This window comes from Rhinoraja longicauda, chromosome 4, assembly GCF_053455715.1.
Source record: "Rhinoraja longicauda isolate Sanriku21f chromosome 4, sRhiLon1.1, whole genome shotgun sequence".
NCBI lineage: Eukaryota > Metazoa > Chordata > Chondrichthyes > Rajiformes > Arhynchobatidae > Rhinoraja > Rhinoraja longicauda.
This window is the reverse complement of record NC_135956.1, coordinates 41,669,869-41,694,888: the sequence shown is the minus strand read 5'-3', so window position 1 is coordinate 41,694,888 and position 25,020 is coordinate 41,669,869. Positions and strand designations below refer to the sequence as shown.

Below are 25,020 nucleotides of genomic sequence, written 5' to 3'. Positions count from 1 at the left end.
TTGCACACATCTTCACCTAGAAGTGCCACATGGATGATTCAATTTGGTTTCCTGCATGTTATCAAAAAACTGGAGAGCATTGAACAAGCAAATTTTATTGGATCAGACATCATCCTGTTTGTAGAACTGAAGAGTTGCTCTGAGCCAGGACAGAGCAGCTTAATCATTTGATTGGCATCCCATCCACCACCTTAAACATGTGCTACCTCCATCACTGGCACGTTACAGTTGCATTGTTTGCCACCTACAAAAACATACATTAAGTAGATGATAACCAGGGAGAAAGTAGACCCCTCAAGGATAAAGGAGGGAATTCATGCTCAAAGTCAGATGATGTGGGCGAGATACTAAATTAGTACTTTGCATCTGTACTCACCAAGGACAGGAAGACAGTTGAGATCAGTGTGGGGAAGACTAATATGCTGAGAGTTTGTGATCGAGAAGAAGGTGGTGGTGGAGCTCTTGAAGACCATTAATGTAGATGAATCTACAGAGACTGATGGGAGCTATCCCCGGTTATTGAGAGAGAAAAGAGATGAATTTGCAGGGGCCTGCATTTTCTCCAGCCACAGTTGAGGTCCCAGAATGTTGTTCTTTTATTTAAGAGAACTGGAGATAATTCAGGAATTTGTAGGATGTGAGCTTCACATCAGTGGTAGGGGAGCTATGGAGAGGATTTGTCGGGATAGGGTTTACTTGCATGTAGGAAAGAATGGGCTAATTATAGCTCATAGTTTTGCGACAGGCCATGTCTTACAAACTTGCAGCTTTGGAAAACTCAGATGAGGCTGCATTTGGAGTATTGTGTGCAGTACTGGTGACCCCATTACAGGAAGGATGTGGAGCCTTAGAAGAGGGTGCAAAAGAGGTTTATTGGGATGCTGCCTGGATTAGAGGGTATTCATTATAAAGAGGGGCTGGACATCCTTGGTTTGATTTCTGTGGAATGTCAGAGGTTGAGGAGAAACCTGATAGAAATGTATAAAATTCTGAGAGACATAGATAGGGCAGATAGAACCATTTTTTTCTCAGGGTGGAATTGTCAAAGAGAGGATATAGCATTAAGGTGGGAGGGGCAAAGTTCAAGGTTGTGCAGGGCAAGTTTTCTTTTACACAAGAGCAGTGGGTGCTTGGAACATGTTGTCAGGAGTGGTGGTAGAGGCAGATACGATAGAGGCATTAAAGAAGATCTTTGATAGTCACATGGTTTGCATCATATGCAGGCAGAAGGGATTAGTTTAATATGCCATCATGTTCGACACAGACATTGTGGGCTGATGTACCTGATCTTGTGCTGTACTCTTAAGTGTTATCATATCATATCATATCATATATATACAGCCGGAAACAGGCCTTTTCGGCCCTCCAAGTCCGTGCCGCCCAGCGATCCCCGTACATTAACACTATCCTACACCCACTAGGGACAATTTTTTTATTTTATTTTTACATTTACCCAGCCAATTAACCTACATACCTGTACATACCTGTTCTATGTTCCCTGCAGTTACTTTGGTAACTGCAACAGAACTTTCCAAACCCTCAACCAATACCAAAAAAAGACAGAGGGAAGTAGGCACATGCAGGTTACCCTTCATATACACACACCATCATGAGAGGCCTTGGCAGCTAATGCACACACATTAAAAGGTTATGGGACTGGAGGAAATTAAAGATATGAAGGAGTGAGATCATGGATTTGAAAATATTGGTGAGAATTTTTGAAGTTCCAGCACTGCTTAACTCGAAGACAATCCAGATTACCAAGTTCAACAGGACAAGCAAAATAAATGGTAAAAAGAGTAGGCTCCCCACCATCGAAGGGATTTACCGGAGTCGCTGCCTCAAAAAGGCAGCCAGCATCATCAGACCCCTGCCATCAGGAAGAAGGTACAGGAGCCTGAAAACTGTAACGTCCAGGTTCCGGAACAGCTTCTTCCCCACAGCCATCAGGCTATTAAACACTACAACCTCAAATAAGCTCTGAACTACAATAGACTATTATTATTATTATTATTATTATTTACAGTGTACTGTTTACATATTCTGTTGTGTTATTTGCAGTGTACTATGTTTACATATTCTGTTGCTGCAGCAAGTAAGAATTTCATTGTTCTATCTGGGACCTATATATCTGACAATAAAACACTCTTGACCCTTGACTTGACTCTTTGGATAGGTGTATCTGAACTGCCAATTGATAAAATTACGATTGTTTTTTAAACTGAGCTACATTTGCTTGCAATAGTCAAGAATGTTTAATTGTCATATGCAACAGGTGCAGAACAATAAAATTCTCGCTGCAGCTTTATGCCATAGTAACACAACATATAAATATACAATAAATGTTAATACAATAAATTATCAGTTATTGCCAGGTACTATATTGTAATAGTGCAAGCCGAAGTTTGTAATACAACCTATACAAAGTCCATAGTAGCTTGTTACTGAATTAGCGATGTGGTTATGGTTGTGCAGTGTGGTTCAAGAGCCTGATGGTTGATTGGAAGCTGATCTTCAATCTGGAGGTAACGGTTATTAGGTTCCTGCACCTTTTTCGTGATGGAAGCAATGAGATAACACCATTGGGAGGATGGCGTGGGTCTTTGATGTTAACTGCCTTCTTGAAGCAGAGCTTCCAGTAGATTCCTTCAGTGGTGGAGAGATCAATACCCACGATGGATCGGGCAGTGTGCACCACTGTCTGCAGCCTCCTCTCCTTGAGCATCTCGGCTACTTAATCAAGCTGTGATGCAACCAGTCGGTGTGCTCTTATCAATGAGTTACTTTTACTCGTGATATCCTTAATATTCATGAGGATGAACAGGCCTTGGTGCAAATTAGGAAATGTTTAGAGGTTTGGATATTCTTGAGTGGATGGGCAATAGAACAAGGGGCGCAGACCTAGTGTGGAATAGTCTTGCCTAAAGGTAACAAAGGTCCTAACAAGCACATGCAGCAGAAGAGGTGAGCTTGTGGCATCATGAAGGTGGAAATAAGAGGTCTTGCTGATTGATGTTGGGACTGGAACTGGTAAAAGAGCTTATTACCAACTCGGATTATTTACCCCCTCCAAAATAATAATGTTCATAATGTTTGCATATATATTTTTAGGATTATAATGATGAAATTAGACAACAACAGCTTCAGGAATTATCATACCTGAATGGCACACCAGAAAGTCCAGAAACTCCAGCAGTCCGGGGAAAACCAGTAAGGAGCCGAGGAGCAATTGCACCAACTCTAACCAGGTGAGAGTATCTGTGTGAAGTCGAGTACTACAGTTTGTTGCAGGCTAAATTACTACTTGATTTCAGAATCAGTTTTGATGACACTCTTTGCCAATATTAAATTTTGAAATATATTATCTCTGGTAAAATATTTGTGATTTTACATTGTTTGCATATATTTAAAGAGTAAACAACCTGAAAGATGAAAACCAAAATGTGCATTAGTTAACTACCTAGAACCGAAAGCAAGAAAAATGAAGAATTAGTGTATATTTAGCAAACCCAGATTAAGGGTTCAGAATGGAAGAACCAAAAGATCAAAATCTTAGCATTTTTAATTAATTTAGAAGTTATATATCACTTCATCATCATATCATCATATATATACAGCCGGAAACAGGCCTTTTCGGCCCTCCAAGTCCGTGCCGCCCAGTGATCCCCTTACATTAACACTATCCTACACCCACTAGGGACAATTTTTACATTTACCCAGCCAATTAACCTACATACCTGTACGTCTTTGGAGTGTGGGAGGAAACCGAAGATCTCGGAGAAAACCCACGCAGGTCACGGGGAGAACGTACAAACTCCTTACAGTGCAGCACCCGTAGTCAGGATCGAACCTGAGTCTCCGGCGCTGCATTCGCTGTAAAGCAGCAACTCTACCGCTGCGCTACCGTGCAGGGATATTGTGTCCAATTCTGGTCACAACACAAAAGGAAGGATATGGTTAAATTTAGGAGAATGCAGAAAAGATTCACAAGGATGTTTCCTGGATTGAAATGCTCGAGTTAACAGGAGAAATTGGATAGCTGGGTCTGTTTTCCCTGGTGTGAAGTAGGCTGAGCTTTCAAGTAACAGAGGTATATAAAATTATGAGGCACGGGTTTCTAAAATGAAGGCACAGCTTTAAGGTGAGAAGGAGAAGGTTTAAGGTGGAGCTGAAGGGGAAATATTTCATGACAAGGTGGTAGTTGTATGGAATGAACTGCCAGAGGAAGAGGTAGAGGTGGGAGTAGTAACACCATTTGAGAAGCATCTGGATAGGTATTTAACTGAGCAAGGCATGGAGGGATATAGAATTAATATAGGCAAGTGGGATTAGTGTAGATGTGCATGATAGTTGGCATAAATGGAATGGGTTGAAGACATTTCCCTTTTGCCCATCAGAGGCCGTGGTGGAGTTCCTCCACCCGCATCAGCAGTCCCACGAGCAGGGCCAGTTCCCAGAGGAGCACCTCCTGGTCGAGGTCCTGGAACTAGAGGACGAGGAGCTCCAGCGCCAAGAGCAAGAGGAGCTCTGGGTTATAGACCTCCACCGCCACCAGTACAAGATTCTACATATGGTGAATATGTAAGTAAACCACTTCCTTTACTGATGGGATGATGGGTGTAAAAAAAGTGGGGTCAATTTTAAATTTTGAAATAAATTGTGAAAATGTAATCGGGAATCCGAAATCGTATAAAATATATATATATATCCGTGTCTGTCTGTCTGTCTGCTATCTATCTATGATTTTGCCAAAACGGTGAACCGTTGAGCTGCAATTTTTGCACCACCTTAATCACCACTCTCCCCGCCAGTGCCTATAATATTTTTATTTAAATTGGTCATATATTTTTTAAGTTAGAGAGGTTTTAAAGTTAAAACATTTCATTTCTAACCGATTTATTGAAGGTCTTCAGCGTGTGACGTCACAATCGGACCCGTGCGCCTGTGAAATGAGCTCGCTCCCCCCCCCCCCCCCCGGTACAATTCATGCAGATATATATATAACATGTAGACCTGCAGCCAAAACGGTAAACTATAGCGCCATAATTTTAGCGCCACCTTAATCTCCACTGTCCTGGCGACTGTTTATAACAAGTTTTATTTAAATTGGTCGTATATATTTAAGTTAGAGAGATTTTACACTTTAAAACTTTCATTTCTAAACACATTTTTTCAAAGTGCTGTGCGTCTGACGTCACCACAGAGGCACGCACGGCCTCTCCTCACTCGCACAAACAAGATGGACGCCGTTAGCGGAGCCGCCCGCCCGCAATCAGGGGCTCTTCTCTCCCCTCTCCCCTCACTTTCCCCACTCTCCCACACCCGGGGGACACTCCCGAGCAGGAGGGAGATGGTCGGACTGATGGTCCACTCATCATCCCTTCCATCCATGCCACGGCGTTGTCGAGTCCCCCCTCTCGCCCGGGCCCAGCGCCCCGCACCGTCACCGCACACAGGCCGCAGCGCAGCGGGCAGCTTCTCCTTCAGCGGCGGCTTCTACCGATGGCGGCGTCGACATGGGCCGCTGCCACCGACGGCCCCGTCTAGACTTCAGAAAGATGGCGGACGCTCTCCTCCTCCTCACGCTCCGCCATGTTGTGCGCTCCTCCCGCCGCGCCTCTCTCCCCTCGCTTCTCTCCCCTCCCCACTCTCCCAGATCCGCCGCCTCGAGTATTCGAGGGGGGGTGGTGGTGGGAGGAAGAGAGAGTGGGGGTGGGGGGAAGGGGGACAGTGGGTGTCAGGGAAGAGGGTAGAGTGAGGGGGAGGTTGGGAGGAGCAGAGAGTGGGGGTGGGGTGGGGAGGAGGGAAGAGTGGGGGTGGGGAGGAGGAGGAGGAGGAGGGGTGGGGGGAAGGGGACAGCAGGGATGGGGGGAGGGGGTATGGTGGTGGGGGGATGAGAGAGTGGGGGTGGGGGGCAAGGGGGACAGTGGGGGTCAGGGAAGATGGGAGAGTGGGAGGTAGGGAGGGGGAGATAAGGGGGATTGAGTAGGGGGTTGAGGGCGCTACACCACACATAAACACCACACAGAGAATACCTTTTGGTCTGGTTGATTGCACTGAGATGGTTGTGTTTTGCCCATTTATAAAACTTAATAATTTTGATTTGGTTCAATAATTCAAATTTCCTCATGATTTCACACTTCCTAATGCTCCACTTGTGAATGATCGACCTATGAAACTCAACACAGCCTCAACCTGAGATATTTTACTGTTTTACCCAGTGTGTTGTTTTTATTGAAATAACTTCTCTCAAAATCATACAATTCTCTTTTGGAATTTTTTGTCATCTGTAATAAGTTTATTTTTACAGTGAATCAGCACTATTGACCACATTTTTAGTTCTCACTCCTTAAACTTTAACTTAATATGAGCAGGAGTAAGGAGAATATCAAGCAGCATTGTATTATTGCTGAGTGTGCTTCAGATTACTCTAATCTCGAATGCTTGATCTGATTATAAATGTGGAACATCTCCATTGTGACCAATTTCATCTGCTGACAGAAATTAACTTTTAAAAAATTTGTTTATTCATTTTCTATTTTTGGAAGCTCATGCTGTAAATTGACCTCACCTTTTAAAAAAGTAATTGATGAGGGGGCTACTCGTTTGGATGAATAAAAATCAGGTTATAATAAATTTAATTGAGAAAGTATTTGACATCTTTTTAAATACAAATCTGTTCCTTTGGATGATTCAGTGATAGTTGAGCATCCTGAAGTAAGATTTTGGTAAAAATGGAAACTATAACCACTGCCACAGGGAGTTGTTTGTGGTTTATAATAAGGAATACTTCATTGAATAAATTGAATTGAATTAATACTTCATTGAATAAATTGAATTGAATTAATGTATACATACAAGGAATTTGCCTTGGTGCTTTGCTCGCAAGTAACAACACGACATACAGTAAACAATAAAGAATAAAACATTATAATTTAAACATATGAAGAATGAAATAAAATACCAAAGCAAAAGGAGGCTACAGACTTTTGGTTGTTGAGTAGAGCTCCTGCTCATGGAAAAAAAGCTGTTTTTATGTCTGGCTGTGGCGGCTTTGAGAGTCCGGAGTCGACTTCCAGAGGGAAATGCTTCAAAGAGTTTGTGGCCAGGGTGAGAGGGGACAGAGATGATCTTACCCGCTCACTTCCTGGTCCTTGCAGTGTACAGTTCATCAATGGGGGGAATTTATTCACAAAATGCTAGAGTAACTCAGCAGGTCAGGTAGCATCTCAGTAGAGAAGGAATGAGTGACGTTTCGGGTCGAGACCCATCTTCAGACGTTTCGGGTCGAGACCCGAAATGTCACCCATTCCTTCTCTCCTGAGATGCTGCCTGACCTGCTGAGTTACTCCAGCGTTTTGTGAAAAAATACCTTCGATTTGTACCAGCATCTGCAGTTACCTTCTTATACTATCAATGGGGGGGGAAGGTTGATCGAACGATGTGCTGCAGCCTCCGAATGTCATGCTTGATGGCTGGGCCAAACCAAAACATGGTGGAGAAGCTGAGGACAGACTCTATGATGGCAGTATAAAACGAAACCATCATTGCCTGTGGCAGATTGTGTTTTCTCGGGTGCTGCAGGAAGTACATCCTCTGTTGGGCCTTTTTGACTGTGGAGTCGATGGTGGCCTCCCATTTAAGGTTCTTGGAGATGGTTCCAAGGAACTTAAATGACTCCACAGGTGTGAGTGTGGGGAGGGGAGGGGGAGCTCTCCTAAAGTCTACAATCAATTCCACTATCTTAAGGGCATTGAGCTCCAGGTTGTTGTGATGGTACCAGGACGCCAGCTCTGTCACTTCCTGTCTGTAGGCAGATTCCGCACCATCCTGGATCAGTCCAATCAGGGTTGTGTCATCTGCAAACGTGAGAAGCTTGACAGAGGAGTCTATGGAGGTGCAGTCATTGGTGTAGAGAGAGTATAGGAGAGGGGAGAGTACGCAGCCTTGCGATGCACCTATGTTGCATGTCAGCAGGTCTGAGATGTGCTTTCCCAGCCTCACATGCTGCTTCCTGTCTGTCAGGAAGTAGGTGATCCACTGACAGAGGGGTTCAGGCACAGCCAACTGGGAGAGTTTGGAGTGTAGTAGCTCTGGCACAATGGTGTTGAATGCAGAACTAAAACCCACAAACAAAATCCTTGCATAAGTCCCCTGGCGGTCTAGGTGCTGGAGGATGAAGTGCAGGCCTAGGTTGACTACGTCATCCACTGATCTATTGGCCTGGTATGCAAACTGCAGGGGGTCCAGCAGGGGGTTTGTGATATTTTTCAGCTGGCCCAGCACGTCTTTCAAGGGTCTTCATAATTACAGAGGTCAGTGTGTTGTAGTTCGTGACCTATTAACAGAATAGTCAGACAACCAAAATCATTTTACCTCTTTATTCTACTCACCCAGGTGGGAGAGAGCTTAGATACCGGAGCGTTTAGAAATGCTCAGGAAGCTAATGTAGCCTCTCCGAAAGCTTAAATTTACACACCTTTTATACCCTAAATACATGTGGCAGTATTTTTCCATCGCTGCCTTATATGGCAAGTTTACAATGCCCTATAAATCTTTATGTGTCTTTCGGGACCGCCATGTCCGTCGTGTCCATCGTGACCTCTTCTTTCTTGAAAACAAAGGGCAGTCCATATGGCAAGATGTTCTTCTCAACACTTCAAAGCTTTGAGGCCAGTTGCTGATATCAGAGGATACGATCAGCCATAAACCACGCTTCCATGCTAACAACAGGATGCCCCAGGAATAATTCGAGCTGGAGCTTTTACACCCCTGCAATAAAACCCACATAGCTGCATTCGTAATGTTAGCCCTTACAAGTGCAACAGGCCTATAGTCATTAAGACCAGTAATCCTTGGGTTTTTGGGTACAGGAATAATAGTGGAGACTTTCAAACAGGCAGGGACAGTGCAGGTTTGCAGGAACTGGTTGAAAATGTCTGTGTAGACTAGTGCCAGTTGTTCGGCACAGAGCTCGAGAGTCGAGGGGGAAATATTTTTCGGTCCTGGAGATTTCTGGCTTTTCTGTCTCCTGAACAGCTTCTCTACCTCCTCAATTTCTATTGTTAGTGATATGTGGCCAGACTGATGTTGGGCAGCAAGGAAGGGGTGGGTAGTTGACGAGGGCCCAGTCTTTGCAGACTGGAGTCAGGCTGTAAGTAGGTGTGAAGTGGTGATTGGGAAGGTGTGGGTGAAGAAGGGTCCAGTCTTTGCAGACTGCAGTCAGCCTGTGAGTTTCTGTCTATCGAACCTGCAGTAGAACTCGTTCAGGTCGTTGGTCAGCTGACAATTATCCAAGGAGCGGGGGGGGTTTCCTCTTCAAGTCAAGTCAAATTCGAGTCAAATTTATTTGTCACATACACATACACGATGTGCAGTGAAATGAAAGTGGCAATGCCTGCGGGTTGTGCACAAAAAGAATTACAGTTACAGCATATAAATAAAGTTAATAAGTTACTATTAGCGTCGACTAAAATTTAGTCTCTGGGGTTATAAAAGTTGACAGTCCTGACGGTCTGTGGGAAGAAGCTCCGTCTCATCCTCTCCGTTTTCACAGCGTGACAGCGGAGGCGTTTGCCTGATCGTAGCATCTGGAACAGTCCGTTACTGGGGTGGCAGGGGTCCCTCATGATCTTGCTTGCTCTGGATCTGCACCTCCTGATGTATAGGTCCTGCAGGGGGACGAGTGTAGTTCCCATGGTGCGTTCTGCCGAACGCACTACTCTCTGCAGGGCCATCCTGTCCTGGGCAGAGCTGTTCCCAAACCAGACTGTAATGTTGCCGGACAGGATGCTCTCTACAGCCCCAGAGTAGAAGCAATGAAGGATCCTCAGAGACACTCTGAATTTCCTCAGTTGTCTAAGGTGGTAAAGGCGCTGCTTAGCCTTACCCACCAGTGCGGCAATGTGCGTTGCCCACGTCAGATCCTCTGCGATGCGGACTCCCAAGTATTTAAAACTGCTCACCCTATCCACAATAGACCCATTTATCTCCAGTGGCATGTACGTCCTTGGATGTTTAGCCCTTCTGAAGTCCACAATCAGCTCCTTTGTTTTAGTGACATTCAAGAGGAGGCTATTGTCCTGACACCAGAGTGCCAGATCAGCCACCTCCTCCCGGTAGGCCTTCTCATCGTTGTTGGAGATCCGGCTTGTAGCTCATATAATTATAGATTAAACACTATTGAGATTTAGGTTATGTACTCATTTAAAAAGGACAGAGAAATGACTAATAGCACAGCTTTGCAAACTGTGTTCCTATACTACCTCATTTCAGTGCTTGAAATTTGCAAAAGAACCCAAGGTGAACTAAAATCAGATAATCATAATAATAAAACATGCATGAATAACAATGTAATATTGATAATTATGTACCAGACAGTGAGTGGTTAATGCATAAATATTAGTCAAGATACTGAGGAGAATTCAGTGGTACTCCTCAAATAAGATCTTTGAATATTTTACATGTGCCTTGTATGTGGAGATTGGAACTTTGGTTAAAGAGAGCACCTATGATAGTCCAATGCTCCCTCAAAACCGGGATGTATACAGGCCTAAATTTCTCTGGAGTGGAACGAAAACAAAATGATGGAAGATTTCAGTGGGTCTAGCAGCATTCATAGGGAGCAATACCACATCAGTAATATTGCTGATGAACAATCATTGACCTGCAACTTTAACTCTTTTTTTTCTTTCTCTCCATGGGTGCTGCCAGACCTGTTGAGTTCTTTCGGCATTTTCTGTTTTTGATTTGGAGTTTCAGCATCTGCATGTCTAATTTCTCTGGAGTGGAATGTGAACTTTCTACTTTTTCATTCTGTGGTAAGAGTGCTATGACCAAGGAGAGAATTTGAATTTGGTCGACTCCATTGCTGCATATTAAGATTACCAGAAGCCCATATATAATGATTCCTGGCAATGGGTGCTCTGAAATATTAGAAAACCTCTTTTCCCTACACTTTCCCAAGGGCGCAGCAGAGCACAACCAAGTATGAGGTAGGCATCGACATCAATACCTGCAGTTGCTAGATGTTGGCACAGTGCATAAACTGTTGGTTTGATTGGGCTATTGAAGCAACAGGACTGAGGATGGCTGGTCTCCCGTGATTGGAGGGGGGGAGGGGGGGGACACTACACATTTTTTTTTAAACTATACCATTTTGCAAAATACTATTCTTTATTTGTTAATGGGTAACTTAGTGGCAGTGACAATAAAGTTTGTCATGTATTTCATTATAATAAGAACATAAGAAGCAGTCGGAGGCTGCAATGCTCAATAGGACTGTACAGTTTCAGTTTTGGGCTTCAACATCACTTTCTCACTCTCCCTAATTCCCTTTCGACCTGCTTGTAGTTCAAACGTCTGTCAACCTCCACCTTGAATATATTCAAATACTCTAACTCCATACCTCCTGGGGCCAGCGAAATTTAAAGATTCATCAGACCCTCTGAAAAGAAATTTCTCCTTTCCATCTGAAATGGAGGATGGCTTATTCTTAAGCTATGCATCCTGGTTTGTTGAACCCCAACAAGGGGAAAATTGTCATGGTATCCATTCTGTCAATCCGCATCAATCTTACCTGTTCAAATAAGTTAATCTCTTATTGTACTACGCTCCGAGGAGCTTTGGCTTAGTTTCTCTGCATACATTTAACTACTTCATCCCAGGAATCAACCAAATGAATTTCCTTTGAAGGACCTTCAATGCAAGCACATATTTCCTTAAATATGGAGACCAAATCTGTTTGCAGTTATCCAGGTACATTCTTCCCAACACCCCATAAAATTGTTTCAAAGGTTTCCCGTTTTAAATTCAGTTTGTTGAGTTCCTAATAACTTGGTGTACTACATGCTAACTTAGTATTTCATGCATTTGGACCCCAAGATACCTTTGTATCGCTACATTATGTAGTCTCATTTAATTTAAATTTGCTTTTCCATTTTTTAAGTGGATAACCTCATATTTCCCCACATTATATTCCATTTGACAACTTCTTGCCCACATACCCAACATTCTCTTATTTAACAACTGGTCCTCTACAGGCTCTCTGTGTACTTCTCAGAATTTGCAGTCGTCTATTTGTCTATCAGCAAATTTGGCTACAGTGTACATGACTGCTTCATCTAAGCCATCAACATAAATTGTAAATAGTTGAGGTTTCAGCGTGGAACTCTGTAGTACCCCTCTAATTACAGGTGTTTATGGTTTCTCTAAAATGTGGCAAAAATGCAGTATGCCTTCATAATGAAGTCAGTATAATTAAAAAATCTGTGACTAAATAATGTCCACTTTAAAGATTATTTGAACATTGGTACTTCATCTTCTGTGTCTAGTTTAGTTTACCCTTGTGAGCAGGTCTTTGGCACAAAGAATCCAGATTCCAGCATTGAAATCTCTTGCATCTCCCATCATTGTTTGGGGTTGTCTATCATAATGACCGTGTAATCGTATTTAATCCCTTCAATGAAGTTCTCTTTCATTCTGCTGCTCTTGTATGTTTTACCATATCTGACAATCGATGCTAACTACATAATCAAGGAGCATCAATGGGCACAGTTCGAAACTGCAAGTCTATTTTTGATAAGTCACTCTTAAAGAGTAAACATTTGACAAAAACAATGAATGCAACGAATGATTTAGTCTTTTTCCTGTCCTGCCTTTCTAAATCTGTCAAAAGACAAGGTTAATATGTTTGTAACCCTCCTAACCTGAAATGCATGACCAGCCTGTCATATAAACCAGACTTCAACCAATTTTATTTGCTTCATATGATATCAGGATGTAGCTGAGTGTACAGAATATGATTTGAAAACATCATTGCTCCTTTCTGGAAACAAGGAACTGCGGATGTAGGTTTACCAAAAAAGACACAAAACACTGGAGTAGCTCAGCAGGTCAGATAACATCCCTGGAGAAAATGGATAGGGTTGGGACCCTTCTTCAGACTTCCTTCTGGTTCCACGGTCTACTTGCTATTACTACTAATTTGCTTTAAACCTTCCCTGAATGCACCAGAAAAATTATCCACATGGACACTGATCCTGATCTGCAGAACCTGCATAGCACGGGAATAGGCCTATTAAGTCCACCATGTCCATGCCAACGATGATGCCTATCTATGTTAATCCCATTGGCCTGCAGTAGAGCTGTATCCCTCCATATCTTTCTTAAGCACCTGTCCAAATGTCTTTTAAACATCGTAATTCTATTCCTTATATCATCTTCTCTGGAAACTTGTTCCAGATAACCACCACCATCAGTTGCAGAAAAATTCCCTCAGATTCCTTTAAATCTCTTTCGGATTTTTAATTTTTCTGTGGACATTTGGCAGTGCTTTAGTTCTGAAATTCCAGTCTTTGGGGTTTACATTTCATGTATAATTTCATGCTAATCATGTATTGTCTTTCCGCTGACTGGATAGCACGAAACAAAAGCTTTTCACTGAATCTCGGTACACATGACAAGAGCACTTAAGATATTGGTCTTGTTAATTTTTCCAAAGAATTTTATATATATTAACAGATTTTTAAAAAAAGTTTTCTGCTATTTTCAAAGTATGGCAAGCATTTTACAGTTTAAAATTTATAGACCCAGTAGAATTTTGAACCTTTTTAAAATTGCTTTTTAAACATACATGTAAATCTGGATCATAGATGCCTCAAGCAACTGCGTTGATAGTTAGAACATTTGCTGATATCAGAAAGGGACATGAATTGAGCTAATTCAGAAAATAGTGCATTTTCCTTTTTCAAATTGCATGTTTCATTAATATTAAGCTTTTTATTGAAATTGCATTATGTATCCTTCATACCCAGCATATGAGAATTCTACTTCTCATTTAAAATTTAATAAATTTCAACATATTTGGAATTGGGCATCACCAGTAGCCTGAAGCAGCAAGAATTTCAAGCTGGACTCTAGTACATATTTTAAGAGATGAATATTCTAATAATAGTGTTAAGCTTAGAAAGAAAGATTCATGTTATGCGCTAATGTGCCCTCAGGCTATCCAAATGCACTTTACAACCATTGGATTACTTTTAAAGTGCAATATGTAAAGTGTAGGTAAAGGCACACCATTTTACACAATCTAATCTAGTTGGCAAATGAAACTAATAATACCATATCATTTTTGATGTTGGCTGAAAAACATTGGATGTTATTGGGGAGCACTCCTCAGATTAATCTTCACCTCCAAAATTTGGCATCTTCAATGTGCAGAGATGTTTAATGATATAATGTTTAATGACATAACAAAATGTGCTCCAAAAGGACTCCTGTGGTGACATGATGCAATAAGTGGATGATGTTTATTTGGAGTCATACAGCACGGAAACAGGCCCTTCGTTTCAACTTGTCTGTACTGCCCAAGATGTCCTATCTAAACTAGTCACATTTTCCCCCGTTTGCCCCATATCCCTCTGAACCTTCCTATCCATATACTTGTCTTGGTGTCTTTTAAATGCTGTTATAGTACCTGTCTCAACTAACTATCTCTGGCAGCTCATTCCATATACCCACCACCTTCTGATGAAAAACGTTGTTCCATGGGATCCTATTTATTCTTGCTTCTCTCTCCTTAAACATATGTCCTCTGGTTCTTGATTTCCCTACCCTGGGTGAAAAAACTCTGTGCATTCTCCATATGTATTCCCCTGGTGATTTTATATACCTCTATAAGATCACCGCTCAGCCTTCTGCGCTCCAAGGATTAAAGTCCTAACCTGCCCAACCTCTCCCTACTGCCCAGCCCCTCAGGTCCTGGCAACATCCTTGTAAACCTTCTCTGCACTCTTTCCAGCTTAACGACATCCTTCCTGAAGCAGGGTCACCAAAACTGAACAAGGTACTCTAAATGTGGCTTCAGCAACATCTTCTACAGCTGTAACATAACGTCCCAACTTAATACTGTGACTGACGAAGGCCAATATATCAAAAGCTTTCTTGAACACCCTATCTACCTATGATACTGCTTTCAGGGAACAATGTTTGGTGCTATCCAGTCCCTTCTCACCCAAACCACCCCTCCCCAGGTACTTTCCCCTGCAACCCCAGGAGATGCAACACCTGTCCCTATACCTCCCCTCTCGATTCCGTCCAAGGACCCCAACAGTCTTTTCAGGTGAGGCAGAGGTTCACTTGCACCTCGTCAAACCTCATCTACTGTATCCGCTATTCCAGTTGTGGACTCCTGTATATCGGTGAGACCAATGGCAGGCTCAGCGATTGTTTTGCTGAACACCTCCGCTCAGTCCGCCAAAACCTACCTGATCTACCGGTTGCTCAGCACTTGTAACTCTCCCTCCCATTCCCACACTGACCTTTTTGTCCTGGGCCTCCTCCATTGTCGGAGTAAGGCCCAGTGCAAACTGGAGGAACAGCACCTCATATTTCGCTTGGGTAGCTTACACCAGTGGTATGAACATTGACTTCTCTAACTTCAGGTAGCCCTTGCTTTCCCCCTCTCTCCATCCCCTCCCCCTTCCCTTCCCAGTTCTCCAACCAGTCTTTCTGTCTCTGACTACATTTCATCTCTATACCGCCCACTCCCATGACATCAGACTGAAGATGGGTCTGGACCCAAAACATCACATATTCCTTTTCTCCAGAGATGCTATCTGACCCGCTGAGTTACTCCAGCTTTTTGTGTCTATCTTCGATTTAAACCAGCATCTGCAGTTCCTTCCAACATATCATGTTCCAGTAATGTTGGAGTAAAGAAACATGGTTGTTTGTGAGTAACCAGCAGGCTTCAGATGAAAGTTCATCAACCTGAAACTAACACGTTCTTCCTTCACAGATGTATCTCATGTACTGAGTGTTTTCAGAACGTTCTCTTGCTTTCTTTGCCCATATGGTTGGTGAGGGTAACGTGTTTACAAAAAAAAATGTTTGTTTGCAATGAGATAAATACTCTGTGGGTTAAATTTGCATTGTATAATGATCCTGAATAGTAATCAATCCTTGCAGATAAGAGCAGGGCCCCATAGGGATTTGTGGTTGATCTAGATTTTGAAGTATTGTGGTTGATCTAGATTTAAACCAGTTTAAAAGCCATGATTGTTCAAGTCCGAATCCCTTGGGTGTAAAGGAGTAACAATATATCCGTTATCAGCAATTGAGGTTAGCATGTACAAGGCACGATTAGTAAGTTTGCAGATGGCACTCAAGCAGGTGGTGTTGTAAACAGGAAAGTTGATTGTCAAAAATTACAGCAGGTTCTTGATCAGTAGGGCAAGTCGGCCGAAGAACGGAGTTTAATGAAGATAAGTATGAGGTGTTACACTATAGCAAATCAGACCATGGCAGGAGCTTTGCAGTGAAAGATAGGGCCCTGTTGTAGAGAAGAGGGATAGGGCATATGCACACAGTTCGCTGAAGATAGTGTCAGAAATAGATAGGGTGGTAAAGAAGGATTTTGGTACATTAGCCTTCATCGGTCAAGGTCTAGAATATAGAATATCGAATATATCAGTATGAAGAAGGGTCTTGGCCCGAAACATCACCCATTCCTTCTCTCCAGAGATGCTGCCTGTCCCGTTGAGTTACTCCAGCATTTTGTGTCTATCTAGAATATAGAAGTTAGGCCGTTCAATTAGGCAAGACATTGGTGAGGCCAGATTAGGACTATTGTGTCCAGTTCTGGTCACCCTGATATAGGAAGGATGTCAATTAGCTGGAAAGAGCACATAGTAGGTTTACAAAGATATTGACAGAACTCGAGCGCCTGAGTGATTTGACAAGTTGGGACTTTATTCCTTGATGTGCAGGATGTTAAGGGATGATCTTATAGAGGTGTATAAGATCATGAGGGGAATTGATAGGGTGAATGTGAAGAGACTTTTAGCCAAGGTAGGGAAATTAAGAACTGGAGGGCATAGGTTTAAGGTGAGAGGGGAAAACATTTAATAGGAACCTGAAGGATGTTTTCACTCAGAGGATGGTAGGTATATGGAATGAGCTGTCAGAGGAGATAGTTGAGACAAGTCCATGGATAGGAAAAGTTTAGAAGGATATGGGCCAAATGCAGGCAAATGGGTCTAGCTTAGATGGGGCATCTTGTTTGGCATGGATGAGTTGGGCTGAAGAGCCTGTTTCGATGCTGTACGACACTAATTTGTTAAATGAGGTTGACCCTAGTATATTGGCCCATGTAAGCGAAGGCCTGGAAGGCAAAAGAGAACTTCAAAAGTGTAACAACCTGTTCAAGGTTTCAAGGTCAGTTTATTGTCACATGTACCAATTAAGGTACAGTGTAATTTGAGTTACATACAGCCATACTAAGTGAAAAGCAACAAAGCACAGCCACATAAAATAAAACTTAACATAACCATCCACCACAGCGGGTCCCCACATTCCTCACTGTGATGGAAGGTAATAAAGTTACATCTTCTTCCTCTTTGTTCTCCCACAGTCGGGGCAGTCGAACTATCCGCAATTGGGGCGATCAAACCCCCCGCAACCGGCGATCCGAATCCCTCGCGTTGGGGCAGTTAAAACTCTCTCCGCGGCTTGGAGCTCCCGAGTCGGCCTCTTCTAACCAGAGACCACGGGCTTCACAATGTTAAAGTCCACAGGCCCCGCGGTTGGAGCCTCGATCCCCGGCAAAGGGATCGCAAGCTCCGCGATGGTAAGTCCGCGTCACGCCCGCGGTTGAAACACGGGGTCGGTCTCCAGGAAAGCCCGTGCCACTCCACGATGTTGGGCCGCAGTGGGAACGGGGATACGATACCGAACAAAATCGCATCTCTGTCGAGGTAAGAGATTGGAAAAAAAAGTTTCCCCCACACCCCCTACATAAACAAACCAAGCAACACTAAACCATACTCTTTAACGCATACTAAAAATAATTAAAACGAAGAAAGGACAGACAGACTGTTCACTCAATTTGTCCCAAACTCAATAGCAGTGTCTACCTAGGTGTTTCTTTTTCCCCAGTTATTTTTTCATTTGTCAGGAAGTGGTGTTGTTGGTAATGTCACCATTTATTACCCTTTTCTAACTCCCCTAGAAAAGATAATGCGCTCTCTTCCTTTACAACTGAAGATGTTTTGGTGAATAGTGCCATTAGGTAGGAGGTTCTTAATTTACCACCAATGATAATGCAGGAATAGGGATACACTTCCAAAACAGGAAGATGTGTAAGTTGGGTGTATAACCACTGACTTGATTGTGTAGCCATATTATTTATGAGGCAAGCCAAGTTGAGATTCTATTAATAGTGACTCCCCAGGATGTTGATATGGAGTTCTTGGTGATTGGACTGCTATTGAATATTATGCATAGATAGTTTGGAGGTAATCATTTCCCTGCACTTTTGTGACATTAATCTTGACTTGCCATTTATCAACCCATGCCTAAATGCTATTAGGTTTTGGCACATACATCAGGTACTGCATTGTTTTCAGAAGAGTTGTGCCTGGCATTCTGTAAGCATCACCAAGCGTCCCTTCTTTAGACTCTATGATGATAAAAGGATAATTGCTAAAGCATTTGAAGATATTTGGGCTTGGACTTTTGCACTAACGAACTCTTCTAACAATGTCGTGGAGCCAGCATCAAAATCGGAACCATCTTCCATTGTGCAATGTATGATTCCAACCATTAGAAAGTTTTTCCTTGATGCCTTTTGATTTCAGTTTTAGCAGGGTTCCTCGTGTGACCCTTGATAGCACTGTCTACATTTCACAGCACTTTCTACATTTTGCATCGCTTTGGCACTTTGTTTTTTTTAAGGAGTATATTTGTGGAGCAGGCGTTAGCTGGATTCATATTGTCCTTATAGTGAACTGGATGTACCCGGGTAATTTTCAGCATTGAGTTAGATGCCTTTGTAGTAATGGTATTGGAACAGCTTGGTGAGAGATGCAACTAGTTTTGGAGCATGTCTTCAGTCATAGAGCTATGTGGTTGTCTAGTCCCTTAGCTTTGTCTTATTCAGCACTCTGAGGAGTACTTGATATTATGTGAAATTAACTGAAAACTTCTATGATGCGGGGAATCTCACGAGGCAATCTTGATGGAGCGTCCATGGCTGAACATGGTTGCTTCAGCCCTATATTTAGCACTCACATATTAAACCCTAACATAACTGAAGATGGTGTCTTTTTTGAATCCTTCTTTCATCAACTGTTTAATTGTCTGCCACCATTCATGAAGAGATGTGGCAGGATTGTTTGAGTCTAATCCCAAAGGATCACAAAGCTCTCTCTTCAGGGCATACAATTGTGTTGCAGTATACTTTTGAGTTCTGTCCATTTGTCTTTATTTCTTTGTTGTCTTTGAACAGCGAACCTCTCTGCCATCTCCCTTTTGGAATGGGCATTAAATTTGTTACTACAGACATTGTATCATGTAAGCTTAATGAGCAATTGATTGGTATTTAGGAAATTGGGGGTGGTTGATTTGAGTCGTTTTTTTCAGTACTAAAATGTTTTTAAACTCACTTTTGCATATAATTTTGGACGGTTCAGTGAAATTGCATGGCAGTAAATACATGGTCATTATGTATTCTGGTACATGAGAATAATCCACTAACATTTTGTATTGCAATTGTGGTTTTATGTCCATTGCAAACAGAATTTGAACAGGTTTGATTGACATTTATCCAGTTCAGTCACAATTCAAAGGTTTTAGATTAATTGTTTGATTTTGTTGCTGGAAATGTGCATTCACATGTTCAATGGTGATTTTCAACTTGGCAGATTTCTTCAAAGTAACAATATTTTGCATAATGTCTGACAGATAGCCGGTTTCCAAGCAATTAATATTCATTCCAAAGTCTAAGATAAAATTGCAGATTGTGGTGAGGTGTTTTTTTGTATATTTATCTTTTAAAAATTGCTGCTGCCACAGATATTTGGTAAAGCTTTTAAGATGTTTGGTCTAATTAAAAAACTTAAAACTGCAAACCTATGCTCCAGGATTAACATTGCCTCCATGCAAATTGTTGTAACACTAACCAACAAAGTAGAAATTTGTCCTACATATCCACGCAAAGTAATTTAACCTCACAATTTAACACCATTCATGATTGGGAGTTTTTTATGCCATCCAAATTTTATACACCAATAATCAACTTACTAATGCAGGATCCCTCTGGTGAAAGTCCACATTCCAGCCTCAATTAAAACAGTGCCTGCTGAATCTTGAAGCTAAAATGCCTTTGACAAATATAACTGACGTTGAAGAGGAGCGGGTGAAATTTTTCACAGTGGATGTGCACATGTACAACATGTAGACACAAAATGCTGGACTAACTCAGCGGGTCAGGCAGCATCTCAGGAGAGAAGGAATGGGTGACGTTTCAGGTCGAGACCCTTCTTCAGACTGGAGAAGGGTCGAGACCCGAAACGTCACCCATTCCTTCTCTCCAGAGATGCTGCCTGACCCGCTGAGTTATTCCAGCATTTTGTTTCTACCTTCAATTTGAACCAGCATCTGCGGTTATTTTCCTACACATGTACAACATGTGGTTGCTGAATATCCATTATAACAGCCTCAGGTTATTTTTCAGGAATTTTGCAGGGTGCAGCAAGTTGGATTCAGGGGGAATGTTTCCCCTGCTGACAAGTCTAGAACCAGAGATCAATAGTTTCCGAATAAAGGAAAGGCTATTTAAGACTAAAATAAGGAGAAATATATTCCACCAAAATGGTGAGTGAGTCCTTGTAATTGTCTGGCCTGAATAGCTGTGTGACCCTGTTATTGGATTAATTCAAAGCAGATTTATATATTTCTTGATGTTAAAGGAATTGGGAGAATAGTGCAGGAAATTGTCACTGAGGTGGAAGATCAATGAATGCTTGATGGGTGGAAAAGCATCCTCAAAAAACGTGGCCTATTCCTGCTTTATTTCTGATGGTCTTATCAGTTCCAGACAGCATTTTGTGTTCAACTGTTTCAACTGTATTAACAATAAGCTTCCTCCATCCTAAAGTAAGTTAGTAAGTAAAATAAACACTGGTAAAAGCAGAATTATTTCCTTTCATTGTTTCATTATGTGAGGATAATCCAGCATTAAAACCTGAACAATATCCATACCTGGACTGATAGTGAAGGTAATATTTATATCTATGGGGTTTGGACAGATCTCTATCTCTGAGTGAAACTCCGTTAATATTAAAGAGAAACTTCCTTTTTAATAGTCATTGGCAATCCCATGACTGAAATTCCTCAATTTTCACATACTGTCATCTTTGAGCAAGACTCAGTTTGATCTGTCATGCACATGCCAAGCTTGTACGTTAGAAATTGCAGCATAAAAGGAGGCTATTCAATTAATTATGTCCTGCTATCCGAAAAAGAAACTACTTGAGTTATTCCCATTTTCAGATCTTGGTTATAGGTTATGGTTCTTTAGGTTGTCCTCCAGAAGGCTTCTACCTTAACCACCCTTTCAAGATTGCATTGCACACCCCAGAACCTTTTGGGTAAAAGCATTTTCAGCACTTCCCTATTTATTTGGTCTCTTAGCCAAAGAAAATTGACTGCGATAATATGTGGCTTGGCTTCAGCGCTTCAAATCCTCATAGATGCATCAGTGTTGTGATACAATAATCTCCATGTACTTAAACATTTTTAGTTTCAACTACGCTAGAAAATTACAGACGTACATTGCATATAGAAAGTTTCAGGAAATCCTAATCTTTAGAACCACTGTGATATTATTGAAGTATGATTGCCAGTATGATAAAATAGATGCAGCCATATTGTAAATAGCATACTCCATCAAACTGCATTGTATTAATGATGTACAGTTTACTGATGTTGACTGAGGGATACACAGGTAAGCAGGGATATCACTCCCATTCTGCCTCAATGTTATGGTTTGTACCACACTTGAGAGGAGAGGTAAAGCCTTGTTTTAATGTCTGACCTGAAAGATAGCTTTTCTGAAGTGCAGAGCTCCTTCAATACTGCCCAATCAACTTAAACTGTTATGTTTCAGCAGCTGGAGTGAGACTTAACCCAGAACCTGACTCCAGCAGCCAGAGTGCTATCAGCTGAAGAATCCCAGGACACTAATTTGTTTGCTCAGCACTGTGTACACTATCTTAGTCATACAATCCCATTCCGCCCAAGTAAGGAACATGTATGATCAGCAGGATGCCAATTTTGATTATATTTCACAATTCCTCCTTGTTCACTGATTCACAACCCTGGAATTCCAGATCTAACTACTATAAGGTGTACTTTTAATTTTCAGATTTCAGAGCGTCAAGCATGTGTAAAAAATTGTCTATAAACTCCTGTTTTAAAGAATAACTGCATTTATTTCTCGTTTCTTTTAAGTTAACATATTGGAAATATCCAACACTAGAGGGCATAGCTATAAGATGAGAGGGGGAAAGTTTGATGGAGATGTGCGGGGCAAGGTTTTTTACACAGAGAATAGTGGGGCCCTGAAACACACTGCCAGGGGTGGTGCTGGAGACAGATACAAAAGTGGCATATAGGAGGCGTTTAGATAGGCACATGGAAGTGCGGGGAAAAGAGGGATATGGATCATGTACAGGCAAATTAGATCATTTTAATTTGGCATGTTCTGCACAAACGTTGATCGAAGGGCCCATTCCTACGTTGTACTGTTTTATGTTCTATATCTCCAGCTTTCAAAGCAGAATAAATTGAATAATTGGTAATTGTGCTGTGTTGAGTATTATAGAATTGAATAAAGGTTTAGATTAACAGAAAATTGCACATTATCGATTATTACAAGATCTGTTTCTATGGCAAAGATGTTTTTATTGTGAGTTTCAGTCCCAAAGAGAGGAATAGGCACACATGGAAATAAGCAAACAGTAATGGATGCAGTGATAACCAGAGTAATTTGCAAATAAAATTTACACAAACATCCTCACAGGTCTGATCACATGTCTGGGCAAGTTCAGTTGCCACATTGCTTAAAAACCTTATATATATATATATATATATATAATATCTTATTAGACAGTGACATTCCCTCCACGGACTTATACAGACAAAAATGGGAAAAAGAATTAAACCAAGTAATTACGAAAGATACTTGGGAAGAAAGTTTGCAACAAATACATCAGTGTTCACTAAACGCCAGACATTCTCTAATACAATTTAAAGTAATACATAGGTTACACTATTCAAAAACAAAACTACATAAAATTTTCCAACATATCTCACCTAAATGTGATAAATGTCAACATTTAGAAGCTACATTATTTCATATGTTCGCAAACTGTATAAAAATTAAAAAATTCTGGGTAAATATTTTTAGCATAATATCTAAAGTAACCAGCACACAATTGGACCCAGATCCAAAATTAATTATACTCGGAATATTAGAATTAAATCAAAAATTTAGAACAATACAAAGAAACTTTATGGATTATAGTTTAATAACGGGAAAAAAATTAATTCTAAAATTTTGGAAAGGCCCTACGGTCCCCACAATCAAAATGTGGATTATAGAAATGACGGAGACCTTAAACGTGGAAAGAATCAGATTTTCCCTGTTGGACAAACAGGAATTATTCATTGGAATATGGTCTCCTTTTATTGATTACTTAAAGGGTCAGAATGGTTCAGCACAGGAACCTGACTAGCACTCGGACTAAAGAATGGATGAAATGCTATACTTTGAAATGTACGTATATATCTCGAATGAAGTTTTTGTTATTTTAATAAATTTTTCCATTCTTCTTTAACTAACTTTTTCCTTATCTTTATAATTTGTTTTTGTTTTTGTTTTTATTTTGCTTCTCTCTCTTTTCTTTCTTTACTTCATCTATTTCTTTAGTTCTATCTAGTTTTTTTAAAAAAAGGGGGCAAAAGGTATTGGAGACAATATAATAATAATTGACAATATTATCAATTTAAAAATGTATGACTGTAAAGATGTACCTATCTCCAATAAAAAATTTATCTCTAAGAAAACCTTCCATGACATGACTTCCATTCCATTACAACCTAAGACTGGTCAATAAATGAATAATAACCAGAATAAAAATTGGCAAGAGCAAGATTTGTATAGTACTGAAAAGTAGCAGCAGATGTTGAGTGGTGGCAAAATAGTATGCAGTGGTAATGCAATGAATATATAAAAATATAGCTTATTTGCTCACATTGACTTAACTATGTTTGCAGAAGAAAAGAATAAGTTAATTTGCATCTAAACTTGCCTAGCAATTTAACAGCTTCATCATTTGCCATCCTACTATAAATAAATCTCAAGCAAAATGCACACAGTATGAAACTAAAGAATGGTGAGAGAAGTACAGTGCCATAATGATTTAAAAATTGTAGTGATTCTTTATAAGGTACCTAATAAGTACCTTGAGTAGATGCACAACACGCTAAATACTCGTGGTTTGTAAGATGATACAGATCGCTCCTGACATTTACTTGCTGAGTGGAAAAGCCACTTATTTATGCACAAGTTTGCAGGAATTCACAGCCATTTCCTGTTTGGATATTTGTATTGTTGTCACCCATATGGCACATAACCTTTGTTTTCTGTTATGTAGACTGGTAATAATGAAATGTCACATTCTTCATATTTCATCGAGGAAGTATGCTTGCTTTCATAGTTCAAGGCATTATGTATAAGCGCCAGGAGGTTATGGAGCTTCATTGGACTTTGGTTAGGTTGCAATTGGAGGAATGATGTGGAGGTTTTGGAAAGAGTGCAGAGGAGATGTACCAGAATGATGCTTAGATTAGAGCGTATTAGGTACAGGGGGAGATTTGACAGACTTGGATTGTGTTTTATGGGATGCCCGGAGGTTGTGCGGAGACCTGAAAGTTTCTAAAATTATGAGAGACTTTAATAGGGCAGACAGTCAGAATCTTTAACCCAGGATGGAAACATCAAATACGAGAGGGCATAGGTTAAAGGTGAGAGGGGCAAAGTTTTAAAGATGAGCGGGGCAAGTTTTTTTACACAGAGGATGGTGAGTGCCTGGAAAATGCTGCCGGAGGTGGTGGTTGAAGCAGATATGATAGTGGCATTTAAGAGTTTTAGATAGGCGTATGGATATGCATGCA

The 25,020-nt window shown here is 41.2% G+C and overlaps 1 protein-coding gene across 6 annotated transcripts in view; it reads left to right on the top strand.

Annotated features, from left to right (window-relative positions):
• The window catches only part of khdrbs3 (KH domain containing, RNA binding, signal transduction associated 3), a 126,424-nt gene that overhangs the window by 57,515 nt on the left and 43,889 nt on the right, over positions 1-25,020 (top strand). For all 6 annotated transcript variants that reach the window (XR_013547170.1, XR_013547169.1, XM_078397571.1 and 3 more), the window contains 2 exons: positions 3,112-3,248; positions 4,398-4,581. Coding sequence is in view for 4 of the 6 variants with exons in the window: in XM_078397571.1 (XP_078253697.1) it covers positions 3,112-3,248; positions 4,398-4,581 (321 nt within the window). In the remaining 2 variants the exon portion in view is untranslated. The remainder of the gene's footprint in view (positions 1-3,111; positions 3,249-4,397; positions 4,582-25,020) is intronic.